The following is a 27,464-nucleotide window of genomic DNA, read 5'->3' on the forward strand; positions in this document are numbered from 1 at the left end:
TATTATAATATTATACCGTGGAAACACCATCATCTTCTGCAACATTCACCAGTAAAACCCATGGAGTTGGATCAATGACAGTGGATGGACACACTGGGTTTATGTTCAGTTAATAATAGAGTTTACAGAAAAAGTCATTATTTCTTCAGTTTTTTCTGTTTTGATATCATAACCTTTGAATTTACTCTGATCTTTTATGAACATCTATTAATTAAAAATAAGAAAAGGCATCATTTACACTAAAAAAACTCAAACTAAAGAGGATAGTATTTCAATAAAAGGGGAAAAATCACTAAAGAAAGGTTAAATATAGAGAAAAGTTCATTTGAGAACTGCCACAAAAGTCAAAAGTAGCACTGGGTCTTTATGGGTTAAGTTTTATTTGTAACACCCCACCCCCCACCCCAAATCCAAACTGGCTCCACCCACTCCTCTACATGAACTGGCTCTTGATCCACATCCCTTGTCCACATAAGGAGCTGGAAGCAGATTTCCATCCCCATAAAGAAAGAAACACACACACACCCTCGCACACACACACACACACACACACACACACACACACACACACACACACACACACACTCTATCAAACACTCTCATGCGCTTTAATGTGCATAATTAAAGCAGGTAATTATTCTCCCAGAGAGGACAGGCCACCCTGGCAGAGTCGTCCTCAGCCTCTCCATGACTCACCCTCAACATTCCTGCTCGTCTCCTGGAAACCAAAGCCAGGTCCTGGACTCAAAGAAACAATAAATAATAAATAAAAACTACATTCTACACCGTTCGTCCAACCAGGCTCCACATTCAGACCACTATGATCTAAAGTGGGTCGGACCAGTAAAGTAAAAACATAATAAACTATAAATAATGACAACTCCAAGTTTTTCTCTTTGGTTTAGTGCAGTAAAAACAGTAAACTGTGAAAATATTCACATTTGCAAACTATCCTTTCATAAAAAACAATATGAATAACATGAAAAGACTGAAATTTTGTTAGAAAAATAAATGCAGTTTTAACAATAATATAACTCAACGTATGTGCATTACATGCAATACACACAAATATTTGGTAACAGGCATAATATTGTTAAAAATGCACTTATTTTTCTTCATATATTTAAGGATGTTCATATTTGTTAAGGTTATTCACATTTTGTCAAAGGATAGTTTGTAAATGTTAATATTTTCGTAGTGTAATATTATTTCTTCTCACATTAAACCAAGAAGAAAATTTGTAGTTGTCAGTGTTTCTAAGTTATTGTAATAGTATTTAGCATATTTGATATAGTATACAGTATAGAGTTTAACACCCTTGATTGTCCTCAGAGTAATTTTTGCATTTTTCAACCTTTTGGAACCTCTGGAGAGCCGGTTTTGTTCCACAGACCACATGTTTGACACCCCTGTTGGACAGCTTTAACAGTTTCTATCTGTGGCTTCAGGCTCACTATTTGACAAAGTTAATGCTGTTAAATCTCTCTTCAATCACTAGTATGGTATTTAGCTTCATCTCTTTCATTTCATCACTGTCAGATTATTTATGAATGACTTGTTGACCTTTAACAGTGTAAAATATCTGAGCATTTATCAGTGAGACATTGACATTTAAGATTCCGTCCGAGTTCAAGTGTCAGTAAAAACACCCACAAAACATTTAATCCATGTATTCTCCATTAACGCAGAGTCTCTGGCAGCAAACAGTTGTAAAATTAACCATGAATGTTACAATCCTGCAAAATAAAGTGACTTATTTCCTGCTTTTGACATGGTCAGAAAGCTAAAGAACATCACTTGGAAAGAGTGCAACGTAATTGTCTGTGACTTTCCCGATCACTGTTCTGTTTATATCTGTAAATTAGATTCTCTTTCATCTATATACATGTGTTTGTCTTTATTTGTCTTTATTAGTTGGTTTTCGTATTCTGAGATCCAGATTGGGTTGGTATGGGGGTCGCCACTGGTTCTGGGGGGGTGGGGTTTATACTTGGTGTGCCACAGAATCTTGTATTATAAAATGTGAATTTTTTTCTTTTTCTTCTGTATTGTACTTCTGAGATGCACAATGAAAACATTTAAAAAAAACTGATCAAAAAAAAAAAAAAAAAAAAAAGAACATCGCTTGGACAAATGAAAGTGCATTAATAAGGTCCAAAACAATCACACACTATTGTTGTACTGCCCCCTAGTGGAGAGATAATCCATTCAAGTTCATGCCTTTTGTCCACTCAGAGCTGCCGTAGTTTTCGTATCTCGAGACATGCTAACGGTTTAGTTCCTGTTAAAGCTGTGTAACTTGTTATTTGGCCCTAAACAAATATCTGTCTGTAAGTATTATCATGTAGTAAGATGTTTGTTCACCTTACATACTCAGCTGAGGCTGTTTGTGCTGTTTCATACTTCATTTTTTTCATTTTTGTGCAGAAACAGAAAACGCTAATAGCTTTAGCATGTATATGGGACTTTCAATGTATTTTAGCATCAAGCTAATCGCTGTCATTAGCTAACTAAGTTAATGTGTATCTTTGACATAATACAAGCAATGATACATGGTGTTTTGTAGCTCTACACATTTTTGTGTTCATAAAAAACATGACTGTAACATGCATTTTGTTTTTGTATGTACAGTCAACACAGTAAATGGACACATACTAAAAGTCATCTGAAGATTTATCATGTTAATTTATCACCAAGTTGTTTCTGTTAAGTTGTACACCAAATATACCTTTTAATTTGATTATTAATTAAGTGTTGACCAAGTTAAGTGCTCTAATGTAAGCTTACATTGTATATCATACATTACTCTTACCTAACATTCCAAATTATACATCCATATAAATGACAGTAACAAAATGTTGTAGATGTATATTGACATATGAGGCCTTTATTTTTTTTACGTTCGATTTTTCAACGGAATCTATTCATTTTTAACAATGCCTCTGTGCTTTTTCTTCAAACTCTATGATGACAGGGAACTTCAACCAAAAGATGAACACTGGCACCCGCTGAGTCAATCATAGACATAAGCAACATCAAACATATTACATTATATACAGATATATTATGACTGTGTATCAACAGCTGAAAGGTATATTCAGCGTACAATGTAACAGAAACATTTGGTGATAAGTTAACATGATAAATCTCCAGTGAAGGTAAGAGAATAAATACTCAGGAAAACCCACGACTTTTAGTGTGTGCTTTTTCAGCAGGAGGGTCCCTGGATGTTTATTAGACCACTGGTATCTATCTGTACAGCCAGTTGTCAAACACTAGTGAAGACAGAATAATTACTATGTTTTTATGTGTAACTAGCATCGTTGGGTTAATAGTATATTATTGTATTGTATGAGTTTGAATTATTATATGAAAATTATTATTCATTTTATTAGACGAGACAGGACAGAGTCGCTATAATAAATTCATCTTATTTTGTGGTTTCCCCTCAATTTAACAGAACTTAAAGTGTTAGCTAGCGGTAACTGCTCATGTTAGATGATTTTACTGTTCTGTAATACCTACTGTTAATAATAATAATCTCAAATAATGATGTGTCCTGATATTAATGTCCATTTCCTTAAAGTTTAATGGGAGATTTTTCTTCCTCAGTGAGATGTGAAGAAAGTAGATGGTTAGTTGTGGTGGAAAATTATTATTTACAGTCATAGCTTGAAAAATATTTTAGAAATTTAGGGGTAGAACATTTAAAATCATAGTCATGGATTTAAAAAAAAAATAAGTCCAAACCATCTCTGAAGCATTTTGGAAGCAAAGGTAAAAATTTAAACCAAACTAACAAATGCAATGATATTTATCCCAATATAAAACTATATTATGACATTTGTCATTATTGTTTTGTATCCCAGACCCCTGTTAGAAAAGAAACACCTGAATTCAATAGTACATATAGTGTATATTTACCAAATAAACCATATAAAAACACAATTAGAACAAGCAATTAGTACTGGACAAATGTTATCAATATGATAAGTAAAATTAAATTACATAATAATAGTGATTATAATGTGGAAATGTGTGTATCTTTGTCTTTTGTCTTTGTGATGTTGCAAATTCAACATTTCAGAAGTGAAGTGAAGTCTCTATACCTCTTCACAACCTAATTAAAACCACTCATGAATATCCAGGTTAATAGAGTCAGGTTCATTACAAAGATAAAACTCAATCTTTAAAGTTTTCCCATATTAAAGTAGTAAAATATCTCAGTAAAAGGCTTCAATCTGATTGTCAGTGGGCTGCATATAGTCACAGGGTGATGGGACTGAATGCCTGATCTAAGGACGTATTATCTCAAATGTCCTTGCTGTGTATTCCTTTGTTCATCCAGGACTAATTGGCGTGCGCTGAGCGGCTTTTGAAAATGTAAAACAGGTGGTGAGATGAAAAGCTGGAGGATGAATCTGGGCTTTGTTTGGGAGTACATCTGTGTGGAAACCAGGCCGAGCTACTTTCACCTCTGGAGAAGACAAAAGGACGTGGAAAGATAAAGAAAAAACAGAAATGAAACTCTCTGAAGCTGCAGCCAATGGATGGACTGGGTTGGGTTGAGCTCAGATGGTCTTCGAGAAGAGGAAAAAGAGGAGATTTGGAGATGGAAACCACTTCATGTATGATAAATGATCAAAGTCATGTAAGTTCAGAGGCCACATTCAGCCCAGTATGATCTAAAGTGAAATAAAAGAGACGTAAATTACGTGAAGAAAGTGTTTGTCTACAAACTATCTTTAAAAAATGTACACACTGCAAATTATTTGGTTCTTACCAAGATTTAAAAAAAAAACTTAGATTTAGAAGTGCTTGATAATTTATCTTGTTTTAAGAGTTAATTTCTTATTTTAAGTGTTCATACATCTGTAGACAAGCTTATTATCTTAATTCAAGAAATCTTGTCAAGTGAAATTATCTTGCTGCATGGACAGATGTTTCACTTGTTCTGAGTACCTGTTCCCTCAGATTTAGTGTTTTTATCTTGTTTTTTAGTCGCCCTTTTTTGTGTGAACAACATGAACAACCTGGAATTTCTTAAGAAAAATAAGTTCAATTTTAACAACACAGTATTCTGCCTCAGTTTATCATTTACACATGGATCTACAAATACACAAAACATTTAGTAACCAGTAGAACACTTTATTGTTTATAAATAATGACAGAAATCAGAGAAACACAAACAGAACAAACAGAAATAAATGCAAATATGAACAAAATAGACAATAACAGGAACAAAACATGCAGAAAAATGAACAAAAAATTGAGAAACATCCACAAAATATTAATAATCCACTTAGTTCTCTCAACACATTTCAGGTTGTTCATATTTGTTAAGGTTATTCACAATTTTTAGTCACAGCCCAATATGATCTCAAGTGGGTCGGACCAGTAAAATAATAACATAATGACCTATAAATAATGTTAAAAATGGACATAAATTTGAGAATCATCCACAAAATGATGTTAAAATTACATTTCCTTATTGCTTTGTTCATATTTATTCAGATTATTCACATTTTTTACACATACAATGAAGAGAAACATTTGTAGTTGTCATTATTTATAGGTTATTATGATAGATTTTACTGGTCTGACCCACATTAGATCATTTTGGTTTGTATATAAACTGAACTAAAATTATTTCAACTTAATTTATTGTTAATATCTTCAGTGTAATTTTTGTATTTTCACAAATTCATCCCAGTAAACATGGATGGTGAATATAAGTGTAGAATGTTGACAGTGTGTTCCACCAATCAGAGCTCTTTTCCACAGAGCCCTGCCCCCAATAATTCTGGGGAATCTGAAAAGTCCAATCTCTCCCCTATCAGGAACTTTTTACAGGGAAAGTGTGTGTGGGGGGGGTTTCAACCTAGGGTAACGTGCCAATGTTTTTCAAAGTTCCTGGTAAAGTAAAAGTGCTTTGCCATAGAAAGAGTTTATTGAACTGGTTTGAACACCTGCACATTTCCCACATGAATTTAATTAAGTGTTGGCGTCATGTGACTATGGAAATGCTAAAGAGACCCACAGCGAACCAACCTGAGTCATCAAGACTACACTAATTGTCCTCTCACTGTCCTCCCCAGGCATCGATCGCTATCTAATGAGTGTGTGACGGATCAATGAAGCGAATTACAAAGTGGGCGTGGCTGCCTGTCTCCATGCACCAGCCCACTTTACAAGACCGCTACTCACTCGTAATTGTTCTCCTTTCCCATTGTCTGTCATTGTCCACAGGCTTGAGTGTCACTCAGACGGCGCCCACTCACCCACTTGTCCCTCATCCATTAAACAACAGGCTCCGTCACTGATTCCCATCTAATTTATTCCATCGTCTGCTTGATGTTCATCAGGTAACACACGACGACATGGAGCCTTTTAAGTGTTTCCTGAGGAGGAAACGCTGCGGGGTCTGGATTCATTTGGTGCAAAGACAAGGAGTGTGGATGCAGGTGTCGAAGATGGAAATCAACAAGGGTCTGTTCACTTATTTATTTATTTAGGGGTGGGAGGGTGTTATTGTTCCTCACAGGTTCACACTTAATGCAAATGGAATTACACAGATAAAAAAAAAAATACATATATATATATATATATATATATATATATATATATATATATCATCGTTGTCCTCATAACAATCTTCATAAGTCAATTTTTGGTCTTAAGAAAAAAAAAAAAGATTCTGTTTGTCAGTTTTCATGTTGTACTGACGGGTTTTAGAAGTATATATACAGGGTTATTCAAAAAGAATGAACTGATTTCATTACGCAATATTTTAATATGGAAAAGCAATAGAAAACTCCATCCAAGTCACAAGTATTGTACTCACAATCAGCTGTTATTTCCTGTCTTTCAAGTGTTCAGTGTGTCCACCACCTGCAGCACAGACAACATCAGTGTGATAACCGAATTCCTCCCAGATGCGTATCAGTATATCACGATCCACTGAGTTGATCGCTGTTGTTATTTGATGTTCAAGGTCATCAAGGTTAGTGGGTAGTGGTGGAACATAAACGTGATTTTTTACGTATTCCTACAAGAAAAAATCACACATGGTGAGGTCTGGGGATCTCACAGACCAAGCACAAAGACCAAGGTCTTGGGCCCCCTTCAGACCCTGGTGCCCCTGTGGGAGCCATTCAAAACTTAGAAAAGTCCTGTTTCAAATGGACACTGACTCATTCCATGACGATGCTTGAGAACTGAAGCAGTGCATCATGATATCGGTTCATTCTTTTTGATTAACCATGTATACACATACACACAGACACACACACAGACACACACACACACACACACACACAAGATGTCCTGAAAGTAAAGGAACATGATGGTTTTAAGGACTTTCGTGAATATTTAGCCCCTTTTACACAGCACTTCTGTTCCAGGAATATTTCACCTTTATTCCAGAACGACGTCTGTGTAAACGAAGGAAGTCAGTAAGTAAGTACATTTTATTCATAGAGCACTTTTCACAGACAGAGAGTCACAGAGTGCTTTACAGTGCAAAATACAATTAAAATACAATTTAAAGATACAGTCAAATACAATTTAAAATGCAATAAATACAAATACATAAAGTGCGGTCGTTTGTAGGAGCCCTGAGTCAGTTAGGAATTAAAATGCCTGCCTGAACAATATTGTCTTAAGATGCTTTTTATACGTCTCAACAGAGTCCATGGACCGTAGGTATGGGGGGAGATCATTCCACAGCTTTCAAAGAGCTGTCGCCTCATGTACTAAAACAGGTGTGAAATGGTGGCTCATGTGGTCCCACCTCTGTCATGGCTCTGTGGCGCCTCTGGAGGTAGTAACAGAGCCGTGATAAAGGTGGACTCAGGATTCAGGAACGTTATGGAAAAGGAACACCTCTTGTTCCACAACCAAGGTGTGACGTTTTGATGACATATTGTGTGTGTGACCCCTGCACCGGGGGGATTTAAAAAATGAGTGCAGGCAGTGTACAGTAAACAAGCATATCAACACAACCAGAGAGATGTGGAACTGGGGAGACGCTAACATCTGTCAGCTGTTGTCACTTGGGGCGAAGGACTATTCATGCTAACATTTGTGGAACGGTGAAAGATGGGCCAACTCTGTAGAGGTTAGTGACACCGCTGTGCTCGGGGTATTTTAAAACACGCAACTTACGCGTCACACTATATGCTGCGTCGCGTCACCGCCCCTTTGATTGGGGAACACAGGTCCGCTGTGTAAAAGTCCAGCCTGTCTCTCCTCTGTTACTCCTTTGTCTTGGCTGTGGAAATGAGTCAGTGGTGGAAAAAAGGTGGGATCACCATCTCGCCTTTTTTCCAGGATCTCTGAGTAAAAGTGGCTTCAAAGTCATTTTTTGGTCCCATTTGTTTAGTTCTGATGTGTTTGGATTTAAAAAATATTGACATTTTCCATCCATCTTCAGCACACCTCCTGTTAATGAAATGGAAGAAAAACACAATAAACAAAGATAAAAACAAACAAACATATTCAGCAGTGGACAAAGGTTTCTAGACCACCGTAAAATATTATTCAATCTCAAATATTATCATGAAATGCACTTTTTTGTGTTTCTAAAATGTGTGGCTGCATCAGACAGACTCAAACACATGCAAATGATTTTTGTTGTTAAAAAGAAAAAAACTAAATTCTTGACAGTTTCAACATGTCGTGTCCTGGATGTTTTCATTTTGTGAGTTATTTTGTCTGTTTTTGTTCAGTTTGTTGATAATAGCATTTTTTTTTTTTTTTTTTCGTTTTGGCTTCATGTTTTTTTTTTGTTTTTTTTTAATATACTTTATTTTTACCTCCAAATTTTACAGTATACAGAATAAAATAAAAATAAATAAATAAACAGACCACAACAGTTAGAGCATCTAGGTTCAACCTTTAGACAAATAAAATACAGACAGGTTTAGGACAAATTAGGCAAAAAAAGTCAAAATAATCATATATAAGTATAAGATTACACAGGTTCAAGGATTTCTTTGATTAACATACACATTCCATTTTTCCCAATATTTCTCACATTTGTCAGCAGTGAGTCTTAATGAGAAGTTCAGCCTTTCCATGTCATAAATTTCATTCACAACATGTGTCCAGTCCAAAAGTGTTGGGAGATCTTCGCACATCCATTTTCCAGTTATGGCTTTTTTTGCCCCTGCTAATTTTATTAACAAAAGGTATGGGTCAGATTTCCTCATCTCGTGTGGTAGGTTACCCAAGTAATTCACAATAAAATCAAATGGTAAGTTTATTCCTATTATGTTAATTATGTTTATCACCAATCTTAGCACAGTCCCAAAAAATTTGAAAGTGCCCTGCCTTCACAAATGACTTCATGTTGTTTATCTTTTTTGATTTGTGGTTCATTTTGATTTTCGTTTTATAATTAGTTCCTGGTATTAAACCTATAAAAACGATCGCTGTAAATCTCATATTGTCTGAACTAAAGGGTTAAAGACGTTTTCTAGAAGCTGTTTTTTCCTGAATCTTCTTTTTTTTCCTGCTGTACTTACGTCACATGTATCCAGACTGAATCTTAATACAGAGTCTGACAGATGTGTATGTGGTGGATAACGATGCTAACATTATTCTTTTCTAATTGGTGGCTTTTCCGTGCAGTATTGTTGGATATTGTTATCGCTGTTGTGCAGTCGATCCACAGTTGGCGTTGTTCCACTGTGGGGCCGTTGCAGCTGTGGATGTGGATGTGATGCATATGGATGAGTCAATGCTCATGTGCATTTATGTTGAGTGTTTTCCAAGTGTTGACTCTGTCGTAGCTTCGCCTTTGTCCTTCACACACGACATTATGCATTTTTTCCACCTCTAACCTCATACTGATCCTCTGTTTCTGCTCCAGAGGTTTTATTCTTTTCTTCAGGTCAGAACATGTAGCATTTTAGGGACAAACGACAAACAAATCCACTGATATTCAGTTCGTTTTGTTCTTGTTTATTTTTCTTGTTTTGGTTATTTTGGTTCATTTTGCTGATTATTTTATTGTCTTTTGTTTATTTTGTTCATTTTGTTGATCATTTTATTCATTTTTGTTCATTTTGCTGATTATTTTTTGGTTTTATTGATTATTTTGGTAATTTTTGTTCATTTTCTTTATTTTTTGTTTCCATTTTTGTTCATTTTGCAGATTATTTTTTGTTTTTGTTGATTGATTTGGTCATTTTTGTTCTTTTCGGTATTTTTTTTTTATCATTTTATTCATTTTTGTTCAATTTGTTGATTATTGTAATCTTTTTGTAGATTTTCTTTATCAGTTAGATTCTTTTTCTTGATTCTTTTGTTTATTTGGTTGATTATTTGGGTCACTTTGTTGAGTCATCAATTATTTTAAATTTGGTTAATTTTCTCTCTTTTTTTTTATTTTGTTGATTATTTTTGTTCTTTTTGTCAATTATTTTGGTCATTTTTGCTACTTTGTCTGATTGTTTATTATTCTGTTGATTTATTATTTTTCTTGTCATTTTGTTACCAGAATTTTGGTTCATAGAAGCTGTTTTTTTTTCCCTGAAACATTTGTTTTTACTGTTGTACAACCTTCACATATATCCAAACTGGATCTTATAGACTGGCAAATGCATATGTGTGGACATTAGAACTTTAATAAACCAACAAACAGAATGTTGGAACAGGACTTTTACACAGGACTGTATAACGCAATGGTAAAATGGAAGAAACAAATCAATTTTACAGATAAATTAAAAGCTAAAACAAATCTCCAAACTCCGGCTCAGATATTAAACATACATATTGATGTTTAACCCTAATATTTAGTCATGAACAGTTGGAGTTGACTCATGTACTGTGGTGAATTCTCCAGTCATACTGTAAATATCAGAGGACTGCAGCTGCATGGGTTAGTTTCCTCAACTGACTTATATGTGATGCTGTGCTGCCATCTAGTGGTTGTTCTACTGCATGAATCCTAAGTGAATGTTAGTGTGTGTCCAGGGCTTTCAAACTCAATTTAGTTAAGTTCACATTCAGTCCAATATGATCTAAAGTGGGTCAGACCAGTTAAATAATAACAAAATAACCAATAAATAATGAGAACACCAAGTTTTCTTTTTGTTTTGGTCCAATTAAAAATATTAAATCATGAAAACATCCACAATGACAAACTAAAAACCAATGTAAAAGGTCAAATTACATGAACAAAATATTCACATCGACAAAGGTTCCTTAAAAATGTGAATAACTTGAACAACCTGAAATGTTTTCAGAAAAATAAGTGCAATTTTAACAATAGTCTGCCTCAGTTTATCATTGACACATGTGCATTACAACTTACAGTGGATCTACAAATACACAAAGCATTTAACAATAGGAATAATAATATTGAAATTACACTTATTTCTCAATATGCTTTATATTGTTCATATTTGTTCAGGTTATTCACATTTTTTGTTGAAGGATAGTTTGTAAATATAAAAATGTTTATGTAATTGTACTTTTTCACACAGCTGTCAACATATGGAGCTGTTTTGTTTTTTTTAAATATTATCAGACTCATATTTGAACTTATATTTAGTTTTCACATACGTGGTGCAGAATAGTATCAACACCATTCATTATCCTGTATGTGCACATGTAGCCCCTGTGTTTTCATCATAAAGCAGTTCCAGATGCAACCACTAGGGGTCAGCAAAGGAAACACAACACAGGAGGATTTTCAAAATAAAATTTGACAGCAAACGTTAGCGTGAGTTGAAGAAGTGATGTTCAAATCATGTTAGATCAGGTTCCACATACAGACTAATATGATCTAAAGTGGCTCATTACAGTGAAGTAATAGCATAATAACCTATAAAAGACAACAACCCCAATGTTCTCCTAATGTGAAAGACAGAAAAATGTTTAGTTACAAACTGTTTTACCCTTTAAATAATTTTATACAAATTTTTGACTTGGTGTTAGTGGGGAAAAAGTGAAATTACATTATGAAAATTTGAATAAACTGAATAAATATGAACAACATGAAATGTCTTAAGAGAAGTAAGTGCAATTTTGACATCATTTTATTGATGTTTCTCAAATTTTTGTTCATTTTTGTTCCTGTTATTATTTATTATGTTCATATTTGTTCATTTTATGTAATTTTTTGGCTTATTTATGTTAACTTAGTTCATGTTTCTTAATTTTTGTGCATGTTTCATTCTTGTTATTGTTTATCTTGTTCATATTTGTATTTGTATTTTTTTTTTTTTAATTTGTTGTTTATTTCTGTTCAAGTTTCTCAAAATTTTTGTCCAACAATATGGTCTAATATGTGTCAGACCAGTAAAATACTATTATATTAACCAATAAATAATGACAACTACAAATGTTCCTCTTTATATTTGTGTAAAAATACACGAATAATCTGAATGAATATGAACAAAGTGAAAAGTAAATGTAATTTTGACATAATTTTGTGGATGATTCTCAAATTTATGTCCATTTTTACCATTATTTATAGGCTATTATGTTATTATTTTTCTAGTCCAGTATACTTGAGATCATATTGATCTGTGAATAAAAATGTGAATAACCTGAACAAATATGAACAACCTGAAATGTCTTAAATATTTGCAAATGTAACATAATTTTGATGGTGTTTTGCTATTTTTTTGTTCATTCTTGTGCTTGTTTTGTTCTTATATTTTGTTCATATTTGTTAAAACTGCACTTATTTTTCTTTTGAGGTTTCAGATTGTTGGTGTTATGCACATTTTTAAAGGATAGTTTTTAATGTAAACATTTTCATAATATAATTTGACTTGATTTCACCGTAAAATCTTGTAGTTGTGATTATTTATATGTTAGTATGTTATTATTATTTTACTGCTCTGACTCGTTGGAGATCATATTTTATTCACTGTTGTCCTGCACTGTAAAAAAAAAAAAAAAAAAAAAATCGTAAAAGAATAGTATTATTCCAGCAACAGGGATGCCGAAAAAATACTGTTAAATAACGGAAAATAACCATCTCATAAAATACGGTAATTTTCCATAAGTAAAATACAGTTTTTTTGCCCTAACTTTACATGAGATTTAGCATAGTTTTTTTTTACTTTTTAATGTTTAATAAAGAATATTTTCATGTATTAAAACAATCAAATTACCTATAATTATATATATAAACACTTTTCAGTGACACTAAGTTGTACAATCCACTGATAAAAACTGTATTTGGACAGTTTATCAGTGCTTATACATGTTATACATTTACAAAGGTACATTTATTCAACATTTTTGTTGTGAACCTTCCGTAATTACACAAGATATTTGTCAATTAACAAACAAGTCTTGTTAAACTTCAAGAACAAATGCTTCTTTTACGGTCAATTGCACTGTAAGATCAGATAGTTGAGTTAACTTAAAAAATCTCAGGTAACACGTTGCCTTAAAAAATTTAAGTAACAAGTAATGAAAACTTGAGTGTATTAAACTTAAATGTTTGATATGAATGGAATTGCTGTTTTAAGTACAATACACTAAATTTAACTTAAAATTTGTTGCAGTGTCAATTGCTTTGTATAATTATTAGACTTAATACCATCAGTTCACTTTACTCAAGTCTGAGTTGACTTGCAATATTAAGGGCTTTGTACAGTTATTCAACTTATTATATTGTAGCATGGATGGAAGTTGTCTCATGGGCATTTGGCAGTTCAGGAAGGGATTATAATTTGGCAAGACATCAAAATTTTATTGTATATATCTGATCAGGAAAGCTATTGTTTGGCCTATGGCTGTCACTCATGGTGCAGCTCTAAAAAACTAAAAAAACAAACACAAAAAGGGTAATAAACATTGCAATATACAAATTAAGTCAAAATTAACACTAACACCACAACCCCGCAGAACCCCTGCACATAAAAATAACACATTTTCAACAATATACCCAATACCCACAATGCAATGCAGAGATAAAAAAAAAAGTGTGGTCATGACTAAAACTTAGTGATTTAAATCCATTCAGCTTAAACCTTTTCATACTTTCAACTATGTCTACAAATTAGTAAAATATACTGAACATTTTATAGTAATGTCATAAAACTTAAATCATTTAAGTACATTGTAATTAAAGCATTTTAGTCAATGCAACTTCCGGTCTTACAGTGTGTCAGTAATTTCATCTTGGTTTTTTTTTTGTTTTTTTTTTTCAAACAGTATTAAACTTTAAATTAACAGTTTAATCTCATAAATAGAAAAGAAATATTTGTGAAATTATGATACATTTGCAAATGTATTTTAACTGTATTTATGTGTAAAAAGAAAAAAAATTGAAAAACTGAAATTTTTTGGTTATTCACATCTACAGTTTTATTTTACACTCTATTTTTGTCATTTCATTGATATTTTCCTGTATCTTGAAAATACAGGAAAAATCTGTAAAGTAAACGGTGAAAATTCTGTTAAATTACAGATTTTTTTTTAAACCGTGTGCTCCAGGCTTTTATTTTGGGAACTCCACAGGAAAAGCCCGTGTCTTATTTCTTCCAGCCCACAGAGGCTGGTCCACGCGTCAAACCCCAGCTCTAGTGCGTGTTTGCGTCCCCGCACGAGACGCAAACATGATGTGACACCGGACCACGCGTGATGCACCCGTCGTGGAACAGGGAGGGGGGGAGGTCGCTCAGGGTCCAGAACCGGAGCCCAGTGTGATGTGAGTGCTGGAGTGGGTCCAGGGATGCTGCGGCTCGTCTTCCTGCCGGAGTGCCGCCGCGCAACCGGAGGCTGCGCCCTGCACGTCTGATGCTCAACGTGGGAAGCGTGGATTTGTTTCTGTCCCCCCCACTCCCCCTTGCACCTTTTCTCTCTGACTGAACCCGTGGGAGTGATGGATCCCATTTAAACCCACTATCCTGCGGGAATCTGCGTCGCTGCGTGGACCGTGTGCGTGGAGCGCGCGCGCAACAACAACACCGCAACATGGGGACGAGTTTGTCCAACCTGGCCTCCTTCCAGTCCCTGCACATAGTCATGCTGGGTCTGGACTCTGCGGGGAAGACCACCGTCCTGTACCGGCTCAAATTCAACGAGTTCGTCAACACGGTCCCGACCATCGGCTTCAACACGGAGCGGATCCGGCTCGGGGGCGCGGGGGCCTCCCGGGGCATCAGCTGCCACTTCTGGGACGTGGGGGGCCAGGAGAAGCTGCGGCCCCTGTGGAAGCCCTACAGCCGCTGCACGGACGGCATCGTGTACGTGGTGGACTCCGTGGACGCGGAGAGGCTGGAGGAGGCCCGGACCGAGCTGCATAAGATCACCCGGTTCTCGGAGAACCAGGGGACCCCCCTGCTGGTCATCGCCAACAAACAGGACCTGCCCCGGGCTCTGGACGTGGGGGAGATCGAGAGGCAGCTGGCCTTGGCGGAGCTGAGCCCGTCCACGCCGTACCACGTCCAGCCCGCATGCGCCATCATCGGAGAAGGTCTGGATGAAGGGATGGACAAACTGTACGAGATGATAGTGAAGAGGAGGAAGTCACTGAAGCAGAAGAAGAAGAGGCAGTGATGAGCGTGCACCAGGAGAAGCCCCTAGACATACAACAACACAGAACAGGCATCATAGAAATACAACAACATAGAACGGGCATCATCAGTATGAAGCAGGTCACCCACAAACACACATTTCCATGACAACCCGTGGGAACCAGTCACTAAAGGACTGTTGAGAAAAGACCAATCCAAGGTAAACCTCAACATCTGTATTTGATGACACAGAATGAATGAGATCTGCAAAAACCCATGGATTTGTAGGTAGTTTGAGTCCCTGTACAGCGACTATTAACCCTTGTGCTTCCCTTTAACCTTCCAGTATCCAGGTGAGCGTATTATGCACAGATGCACTTCATCTTTTAAAAAGTCATATTATTTTTCACAATTTCTATAAGGGCAGAATTCAAAAGTTGTTCATTTTTGCATGATTTTTTTTTAAAATTCTGACCCAGCCACTAAAATCCACACATTATAAAAAACAAAGGAAAATTACTACACTATCACCCATCCCTGAAGCGACTAAAAAATGCGCATCTACACATTTTAGCATTTAACATTTGATCTAGCGCAAAAAATAATAATTCATATTAACCAATGCTGCTGTTAATTATTGACATACGTGGCTGCAAAAAAAAAAAAAAAAAATCCAATTTTTATATGTAGTATAATAAAAAATATTTTTTGTGTGTTTTTTGCATCAGACATATGGTTTGTTTACATTACAAACATGGCATTTAAAGGGTTTAAAAAAATATAACAGTTATTGAGTCTTTGGTATTTGTGTTTACAGCTCAAGTTGATGAAATACAAACAAATATTAAAAAAACAAAGTTACAAAATCAGCTATGAAAAATGATTTTGACATTACCGTGGCACTGCGCAGATTATGCATTTATCATTTGACCTAGCAGAAAAAATAATGATAGTACATATTAACCAGTACTGCTGTTAATCACTGACATGCCAGGATGAAAACATTTTTAAAAATCCCATTGTTATGTAGTATACTGGGAAAAAAAAGTTTTTTGCATCAAAAATATGGTTTGTTTACATTGCAAAGATGGCATTTAAAGGGTTACAAATTTGACAGTTATTGAGTATTGGGTATTTTGGTTTATGGCTCAAATTGATAAAATACAAAAAAACAAAAAAAAATTACAAAAAAGTTAAAACAAACTACGAAAAAAAAATATTTTTGACATTACTACAGCACAGATCATGCATTTATCATTTCACCTAGAAGAAAAAATAATAATGCATATTAACCAATGTTGCTTTTAATGATTGAAATATACCACGCTGCTAAAATAAAAAAATATCTAATCCAATTTTTATGCAATATTTTGGGGAAAAAAAGTTTTTGTGTCTTTTGCATCCAAAACACAAACTTGGCATTTAAAGGGTTAAAAAATAGTACAGTTATTGAGTATTTTGTATTTTTGTTTATGGCTTAAATTGGTGAAATACATAAAAGTTGTACCAAAACGTTAAAAACAAACTATTAAAAAAATATTTTGACATTACCCTGGCACAAGTGTAATCTGTGCAAAGGACAGTTTGTTAATGTAAGCAATTTCGTCATGTAATTTTTCTTTTTTCACTGTAAAACATGAAGGAAAGTTTGTCATTGTCATTATTTATATATTATTCTGTTATTATTTTACTGGTCTGACCCACTTCAGATCATATTGGACTGAATGTGGCTCCTGAACTAAAATGAGTTCGACAGCCCTGGTTTAGTTGTTTTTAACCCACTGTTCTGTTAAAACACCTGAACCCAGCATTTGAGTGATTTTTTTCACAGCGTGCAGGTTTTTCCATTGACATGCATACTCATACTCCTGCACAATAGAGGACCAGAGCTCAGGAAAATACATGCACTTTCCCCATAGGACGAACAGAAACAGTGGCCTGATAATTTTGAAGTTAATGCTCTTAATTTAACTCTTAAAGACCTAAACATCCACTGGCGACAGAAGCATCTACTGATGTAAAATATTTAATACCTGTTGATCCACTAATCCTATCAATACATGTAAAAAATTGGTGTAAACTTTAGTTTAGTTATCACATATGACCCGTTTGGATGTTCAGAGGCTCTGTAGTTACCATAGAAACACCATCATCTTCTACAACATTGATTCACCAGTAAAAACGCATGGAGTTGGATCAGCGACAGTGGATAGAGATGTTTATATTATGTTCAGTTATAGTATAATTTGTTGAAAAATCGACTTTTTCCTTATTTTTGTCTGACTTGATCTAGTAACCTTTACATTTACTAGGATCTTTTGCAAAATGCAGAGGATAATATTATAATAAATGGTAATCTATCTATCGATCTATCGATCTATCTATCTATCAATCTATCTATCTATATATATAGATAGATAGATCGATAGATAGATAGATAGATAGATATAGATATATTTGCTGAAAAGTCACTTTTTCTTCAGTTTTTTTCTGTTTTTGGCAGAATAAACAACTTTAATCTGAGCTTGTATGAACATCTACATAATCAGTCAATTAAATATCGGAAAATACATGATTTTCACTGAAAAATACAAAATACAGAGGATAATATTAGAATAAATGTTGATAAATCACTTAAAGGCTAAACAGAGAGAAAAAAATTCATTTGGGAATTGCCACAAAAGTAGCACTGGGTCTTTAGGGGTGAAAAGCCTGATTTTAAGGAGTCATAACTGTACAAACTGCAATTTTAACAGATTTAATAATATTTTTTGTCTGTAAGGAGTTGACGGGTGGTGTTTTGGTATCACAGTTTATTACAGACCTGTTGTAGGAGCTGAGGTCATGTAAAAAAAATCAGACTGTAACGTACAAGGGTTAATAGGGCTGTTCACTCGGGGACATTTCCATGAAAATGTCCATGTTTTCTGAAGTGCACAGATGTGAGACTGTTATAAATATGATTCTTGATGCACTGATGCACTGATGCTGGTGTTTTTTTATGTGACGGGTTGTTCAACCAAAGATGATTCCCTCGCGAAAACATTACGCTCCATCTCCCCCACTGTTTTATTTTCACACTTTTAAGAGTGCTGTGTCTTTCCCAGAGAAACATCTTTGAGTGGCAGCCATATTGAAGAAACTCCTGAACAGCTGATTCATTCTGTATAACTGAGCGTTTTATCTCTGATCCATCCGGTCGATACTGAAGACTCTGTTTGTTACTTCAAACACCGTGGTTTTCAGATGTTAATGTAGCTCCCTGGTAGTTTCAGGGCTTTTTCACACCTAAAAAAAGTCTGAACCAAGGTGAATTCCAGTTTTATATATTTGATCTGGATAGTTTTGGTCATTAACAAGCTGCATCTCAAAGCGAATTAACCCTTTAAGCGCCAAAGTCACTATATTATGATAAGTAACATAACTGAATGAAACAGACCATCATAACTCCAGACAGAGTTCCTAAATCTTGTTACCACCTCCCACCAATAGATGATGGACATGTACCTTTTCAATCCTAACACCATTTCAGGACATGTTTCTATTCAAAGTGAGGAAGAAAGTCCAATTTAACGCGTGGTCTAGAGCTGGTTTAGTCAATAAGTAAAGTTGATTTAGTTTTAGTTTGGATACATAAGGACAGATTTGGCTAAAAAGCTAGCAAAACTTCCTGCATTTTATTTTTTTTACTAATGTTTAAATTTGTTTATTTTAAGGATAAGATGACAAAAAAAACAAAAACACAAAGAAAACTTCCATGTAAATATGTTCAAAGTTCAATTTTACTGAAAGTTACGCAATCCAATATGGCCACCACCCTGTGACGTCACAATATGCAAATTAGATGAGTACATTTACACCCATCATTGTACCTAATATTTTTCTCATTTACATTATGACTTTATCTCTAAACACTTCCAAAATACAGCTTTTTGAAATGTTGATATTAAAATTTAATAGGAAAAAAACTCTGGCGCCTAAAGGGTTAATTTCATTGCTTTTTGATTTTTTTGTATTTTCCATTTCCTTGTCATCAGGTCTCCAGACCACTTTTTGAACCTTATTTTGACCCTGTTTTAACTCTCGTCTCCATCTTGGATGAAGACGACTCTAGATTTTCAATTTAACTTTTAACATCATGATTGATTTAATGGGAAACGTGTCGCTTTAAGTGCAACCAATGACTTAATCCATTTCTGATTTGATGAAAGATGTTGATGTCTGGAGGAGATTTCATGCAAACCTTCTGGAATAAAACTGAAAGTGATTTAGGTTAACTAAGCCACACACAATTCATCAGCGTTTCAGCATTTATACATTTTGAATCCACCAAATGCTTGCAATATTCTTCAGCAAATTAAAGAATAACACCATGTAGTCGTCAGCATAGAGTATAACTAGAATTCATGGATAGAATCAGCAGAAATCTCAGTAATTTCTTGTTGTTGCAATGATATTAGATTCCATTCCTTTTGCCCAGCAGTATAAATATGTAGGTTTGGTATCAGGTTTTCCTCTGAGCTGTTAAAAAAGTATTAAATAGTACTTCTGAGTGCATTCTACAGGGTCGGTCTGCTGGCAGTGATGAGGATTAAGTGTCTTCCTGTAAAGATGATGTTTTGAAAAAAAACAAACCAACAGGCTGGAACCTGTTCAGCTGCTGTTCAGTGAATGATGTTTATTGCTAAACTTTTCTCTAGATGAATGATATGTTAACGGGTGACACACCAAAACAGATTCAACAGTCCATTTATCACTTTGGGTTAAGACATTGTACCTCTAAAGTGTTGACATTATCACCCATATATTTAATGGTACAACTCTAGAATAAGGACACCCATATAAAGCATTTATGAATGGTTTGTAATAAGGTTGTTTATTGTAACAGAGTAATAGCATTTTATGTATTTGTTTAGGCCCACTTTTTCAGCAGGATCATGTCACTTTAATTTATTTTATTATTAGTATTTTTTTTTTTTTTTTTTTTTACTGTATTGTGTTTAACCATTTTCAAATGAATTACCACCATTTGTAACAGGCAAAAGAGAGGCTTGTGAAGTGTTAAATAGAATTAGAATTAGATTAATAATTATATTAGATATCAACCAAAATGGAGCATCATGCATGAACATCCACAAAGGCATCTTTCCCTTTTACCGGCAAATTTATCTTAGAGTTACAGAAGCGTTGACCCCGTTTACATTGACAATAAAATCTGATTATTATCAGATTTATGGACTTATTATTTATGATCATGTAAACAGAATATCGGATGTGTTTTATCAGATAACAGCAGTAATCTGATTATGAGAAATCAGATTAACAGACCTTGTTTTCTTTCCAATACTTAGACGTCTTCATATATACCTGTTATTCAGATTCATTTCATTGTTTTATTTCTGCACATGTGAAAACAATTAAGTTTTAGAAAATGGAAGTGATGTAGTCAAATGTGAGCTGAAGACAGTAACAGGAAATGAGAAAGAAATCCGATAATGAACTGAAACATCTAAACCCGTGTTTTTCTGATTATTTTTTAAGTGCATGTAAACGTGTCAGATCTATTACAATTACCTGATTACTCCCAGTTATCAGATTTTTTTGTTCATGTAAACAAGCTTATTGTTTATATTAAATTATTGCTGGTCTAATGTTACCAAACTGGTAACCCAAATGGCACCATAACCTATTATATAAAATCCTCTCTTTGCTCTTAAAGACATTGTTTGATGATGCACTTCTTGCTAAATGTCCATTTTGCTAGAAATTAGTAAGCTAAAGCTAAAAGAACACACAATTCCACACATAACATAATAAAATTTGGAAATTTAAATAGTGAACTTAAATTACTTGTTAAACTGCACATTATTTAACTTGTACGAGTCACTTATTTTGATATTTCAAAGGCGAGTTATTTGATTTTAATATCATGGTGGGTAAAAATGTAGCATATCAGGTTGAAGTGTTGATATAAAGGGAAAGATGGACTCACTATTTACTTTTGTGTTGTAACAGCTTATTACTGATGTATAAAGTGATTACAATCTAATTATGAAGCATTTATGAATCCTTTATAATGTTACCCTTATTGAATTTGTCAGGAGTACATTATCAGCCGACAGTAGACAAATAACAGGACTGTTGAATAATGAATATGGTGTGTTGTCTTAAGAGGCCACGTTCATGTCACTAAACTAAATAAACAGGATGAATATTGTCGCCGCAGCTTGGCGTCCCCTTTATCATAACGCTGGTTATGGATTTTAAAGCGCAGCATGCTAGTCGGTTTACAATAGCACCGATTGTGGTTGTTTAACATAATATGAATATGCTGCTGAATATTCTGCTCTACATGTAATTTAGCACTGGGGACGGACTTGAATGTTTTAATTTCACAGAATAGTTTCATATTTTCTGTAAATCCAGTGTGATACGAACGTGGCATCCCCTCCCCCTCCTACAGTTATCAACAGTTATGAGCTGTGTGTGTTCCACATTGCATGACAGCCACAATTTCAAACAATGTAAATTACAGTGTAGTGCAGCCGAGATACAGCAAGACCAAACAATGTATACCATGCCAAAATGGGAAAGAGAAAAAAAATATTTTTGGGATTAAACTCTTTGTAATTGACTTTGTGTGTGTTGTCTGGCTCTTTTTTTTTTTTTTTTTTTTGGTTTTCAGAGCTTCAGGATGGGGAATTCCCAGAAATCATCAGAGACGTTACCAGAGAAAATTATGTACTTAGATCCACACATTGTAAAATAGCTCTCCAATGCTTTAACAACATGCTGAAACCTGCCGTGTGTCATCAAATTAAAGTAACAACAGCCTTTTCCACTGCTTCTTTAACACACAAAGACCCAAACAGCCACCACCGACCTAAAACATCGACTGACTAAAGTGTTTTGAACCACTAATTCTATCAATACATGTAAATAACTGAGGTCAAATATATATATCATATATTATATGTAAATCTGAGTGTTATCTACATAATTATGGTTGGATACATTTTAGCTACATATTAACTGAATAAAGGAATCACATAAATGTTGAACAAAAGAGGTCCTACAATAGACCCCTGGGGGACTCCACATGTCAAGGCCAAAAAAAAAAAAAGTGTGTCCTGTCGTCAAGATAGGACTTAAACCATTTAACTCAAAGACCTCAACAACTGCCACTAACCAAAAGTATCTACTGATCTAAACTGTTTAAAACCTGCTGATACACAAATTCTATCAATACACGCAAATAATTAGGCAAAATGTATATGTAAAAATGTGTAAATATGAGTGTCATCTGTACGATTATGGTAGCATACATTTTTGCTGCGTATTAACTGGCACAAAACAATCATATGTATGTTGAACAAAAGAGGTCCCAAAGTAGACCCCTGGGGGACTCCACATTTTATGTTCACTTAATGATATATTTTGTTGAAAAAGCTCATTTTTCCTCAAGATTTAGATGTAATTGAGCTTGAACTAAAGTCATTCTGAATAAATCTACTTAGGTTAGTAGTTTGTTGGCTTTTGTAGATTCTATTAACATAAATTCACACCTTTGGTTCATATAAGCAGATTTTTTTGCTGTTTGTCTGTTTTAATGAAAATAACCTGTGCTGTGCAATATCAGCTGAGCCAAATGGCATTGTTCATTCAACCCTTGAAGACCAAAACATCTACCATCAACCAAAAGCATCTACTGATCTACACTGTTTAATGCCTGTTGATCCTTGAATTCTATCAGTACATGTAAATATTTGGTGTAAAATGCAGTTTGTCGTCTTTTCATGGTCATCAGATATGTCCCATTTGGACATTCAGAGGCTCCAGTTCTGACAATATGGCCGTTTCCTTTAACTTACAACAAAATAATGTAAATTTCTGCATGAACTTTGTTCCGTTATATACAGTATAATGTTTCAAACTGACTTATGAGCACAGTGTTCAGGATTTGCACTACTAGAAAAAGACACATCTCAATAGACAAAGGCAGTCATTTTTGTCGTGACAGAACATCCAAAGTGTAGGTTTCCATTCTTGTTGTTAACTCAAGTGCCAAAATTACCTTTGTGTTTACATCCTTCTGTCTTATTATGGTCTGTGTAACGCTCAACCGCTGTCATGTTAAAGTGTAATCATTGGTGACGAAAATGTTGTTTTCCTCATGGATGGAGATGTGTTTTATGTAATTGCACGGTACTCCTGAAATAAGTCCATTTTTATGTCTCCTGTGGGATTAACTGTCTGGAAGAAGAAGAATGTGTGTGGATATCAGACCAAAGGGTACTGGGTTAAATATCTGAACACAAATATTTTTGACTGGATGTCTGAGATGTTATTAAGGGTACCCAAAGGGTTAACGAGCCAAATAATTTATATACAGTGTTTTTACTCAGGAAATGTCTTTGTCATGGGCTGTAATAATAATAATAATAGAAGTGAATGGAGCCAGACATAATCCATTGTTTTTCAAACTATTGTTCCAAAACCTCAAGTTGGCATTTTGGAATCATTATGGAGGTAAAAGTGAACCCAAAGTGGGTGGAGCCACATTTTAACCAAAGACGGTTCATTAACAAGACAAAACAAGTCATTTCCTGTTTCTATGTCACGTAGGTTCCAACATCATACCGTCCCTTTAAGAGACTAGTGGACATGGGTAAGAGTAATATGTTTAGATTAAAATGGTGATGTTGAACAACCAGCCCCCTTATATCCACACCCACTCAGGACAATAGTCACTTTTTCCCTTGGACATATGCGCAAAATTTCACCGATATTTACTAATTGTTGAAAAAACAGAAGTGCGTATTGTCGGTTTTTCCATTAAATCACAAATGCGATGATTTGTTTATTATTACGAGATGACACGAGAAGTCATTCCATAAACATGGCAACAAACATAAATATTGTGTTGATTTACAGATATATTCATTATTATTATATATTACCCATCTATCCCATGCTAAATTAAACAATACCCTGTGGCCACTGTCGCCAAGGGTAAAAAATTATTTGGTTTCCTGGTGTGTCCACACATACCACGCCATGTTTCTTTTAAAACTCTTCTTTGCTTGTTGTAACGTCCATCAACCTCTGTTTTTTTTTTATTCACGTGACTCTAGTTGTGGAAAAAGGTCTTTCTTTTGCCCAAGCCCAAGTGATTTATCACCATTTGTTATAATATTATCCTCTGAATTTTGCACTTTCAGTGAAAATCAAGTATTTTTTCTTAATTTCTGAAGAACTGAAGAAGTCTCTTGGATGAGAGATGAAAGGTTATTAAAACAGCTAAACCAGTCCAGTTGAACCGTGAAGAACTACCAAGAAGAATGATGACCTGGGCAAATGTGAACCTACACAGAAAATCAGGTATGTTCTTGTGTTTAATTTACTGATCAGGTCGATAGGTTGTAGTAAAAGATCATAGATTCAAAAGTTATTGTATCGAATCAAAAGGTTAGGGGAAAAGTGACTTTGTCAGTAAAATCTATCATTACCTGAACATAAACCAAGTGTGCCCATCCACTGTCATTGATCCAATTCCATGGGTTTTACTGGTGAATCAATGTTGTAGAAGATGACGGTGTTTCCACAGTAACTACAGAGCCTCTGAACGTCCAAATGGGTCATGTCTGATGACCATGAAAAGATGACAAATTGTATTTTACACCAATTATTTACATGGATTGATAGAATTAGTGGGTCAACAGGTATTAAATGGTTTAGATCAGTAGATAGGTTTGGTCACTGGTGGTTGTTTAGGTCTTTGAGCTAAATATACATACATATACATTCATACATACATATATACATGCATACGTACATACATATGTACAGACACATACATATATGCATGTATATGTACATACATACATACGTATGTACATATACATACATTTGTCCACTTGAATATGATTCAACACTGGGTTTTTTTGTTTGTTTTTTTACAAAGCCGGTTTCATTTCTCTTTTAAGTGTTCCCAGCTCCTCCATGTGCATCTGTGGGTGGCTCTGAATAGGATTTCATGCTTTATCTGTGTTTTCTCCTGGATGATATTCCCTCACATTTCCGTCCAAAATGGAGGATGGGTGAAGGTTTCTGCTGAGCGTGCAGAAGCTTCAAACACTAAAGAATGAAAGAGAGGAAGATGATGAGCATTATGGTTTCTGGTTCAGGTTTTTAGATTGTTGAACATGGCCCAAACTATCTTTTTCTAAGGAATATCTGATGCATGAGGCCTGTTTTCACCATGATTTGAGTAGATAGAAATCTCCAAGAGGTGAAAGGAGGATAAAAGTATTGTTACACGTTGCATTCAGATGTTTCTTTGCTAACAGGTCTGGGATAAAAATAGTAATGACAAATATCATAATATAGTTTTATATTGGGATAAATATTGTTGCATTGGTTAGTTTGGTTTAAATTATCTTTGCTTTCAAAATGTGTCAAAAATGGTTTTGACTTAATTTCTCTCAACATTGATTTTGTTTTTTAATCCGTGACTAGGATTTTAAATGTTCTACCGCTAAATTTCTAGAATATTTTTCATGCTCTGACTGTAAATAATAATTTTCTACCACAACTAACCATCTACTCTCGCCACATTTCCCATTAAACTTTAAGGAAATATTGATGTTTATAAACTATATAGACAAAAATATTGGGACACATCATGCCTAAGATGTCCTGTTCATGCTGATTTCATATCAAATGCAGAATAAAGCACCTATTAACCTTGTAAGGCAGTCTTTTTGCTTTATATCTAAGATATACAAAAGTATAGTTAATTATAATTAAGTAAATGGTCAGCTGTTGCATAATGATTTCATAATAAATGGTATTGGAATTATGATAAAATGCAATCACCAGATATAAACAGAGAATAATACCTTATTAACAATAATAAATCCTTTTAAATAGTTCACATATCAACAGTTATTAACTATTCCTTTCGCAGTTCATGGGTCTAAAGTAAATTTTATATCCAATTATTGGTTACACCCTATTATTATTATTATTATTATTATTATTATTATTATTATTATTATTATTATTATTATTATTATATTCAAGCTGTAACTCTGTTAAATTCCCTGAATGAATTGAAGAAATGGATGAACCTGTGGATGTGACCTGCTTTCTCCACTTTCACAAATGTAATGTAATCTATACTGAAGACTTTGGGGTAATTTTGATGCATAGATGGAGAAGTACCTGAAGTACCTCAGAGCTATAAGTAATTTAATCTGACCAAACGTATCAAATGAGAACATTTTTAATACAATACTCTGTCATTGTGTTTACGATGGTGCCTGTAATGAATCTGCTTTAACACGACCGAGAAACACCAATAAGGGCTTTATTTACAGTAGTGTAAAGGTGAATAACAGGGTCAAAGATCAAGCTTTGACCATAATGCATTGTGGGATGCAATGCAGAGACCTGAGAGGACATACAGTGAGACTGTTGGACAGTGTGCAGAGTTTCAGGTGTGTTTTTGTGTTGTTGCTTTGGGTCCAGTTTGGTGTTTAATGTCTGAACAGGCGCTGGTGTTGGGTCAGCAGAGGCTTTAACATTTATAAAGACTGTCTGATGACCTGAAACAGAACAGGGTAATGTTTATAGACCACACAGATGTCTATGGTCTGGGTTTTGTTTGGGTCTGTCCTGTCAAATCTGATGCAGTTGGAACTTATTTAGGCTTCGTAAACATAAGTGTTAGCATCAGGACTCAGATTTGAAGATTTCTGTTTTGTTATCATTGGATTTTCAGATTTCAGATCCTTGTCTTTCTGATCTTGGTGTTCAGCAGGTTAACCCTTTATAGCACAGGTGTCAAACATACGGCCTGTGGGCCAAAACCGGCCGGCTCAAATCCGGCCCATGGGATGAATTCCTGAAATGCAAATATTACACTGAAGATATTAGCATCCAGGGTAGAGGTCGACTGATATGGGTTTTTCT

At 34.6% G+C, this 27,464-nt stretch overlaps 1 protein-coding gene across 1 annotated transcript; it reads left to right on the top strand.

Annotated features, from left to right (window-relative positions):
- The first annotated feature begins 14,520 nt into the window (after positions 1-14,520).
- LOC115432748 (ADP-ribosylation factor-like protein 4C) lies at positions 14,521-16,120 on the top strand. The gene is made up of 2 exons (XM_030153708.1): positions 14,521-15,553; positions 15,584-16,120. Exon 1 carries the CDS (start codon positions 14,947-14,949, stop codon positions 15,529-15,531), a length of 585 nt encoding a protein of 194 aa, XP_030009568.1. The 5' UTR covers positions 14,521-14,946; the 3' UTR covers positions 15,532-15,553; positions 15,584-16,120.
- The last annotated feature ends 11,344 nt before the right edge of the window (positions 16,121-27,464 follow it).

This window comes from Sphaeramia orbicularis, chromosome 2 (assembly GCF_902148855.1).
Source record: "Sphaeramia orbicularis chromosome 2, fSphaOr1.1, whole genome shotgun sequence".
Taxonomy (NCBI): Eukaryota; Metazoa; Chordata; class Actinopteri; order Kurtiformes; family Apogonidae; genus Sphaeramia; species Sphaeramia orbicularis.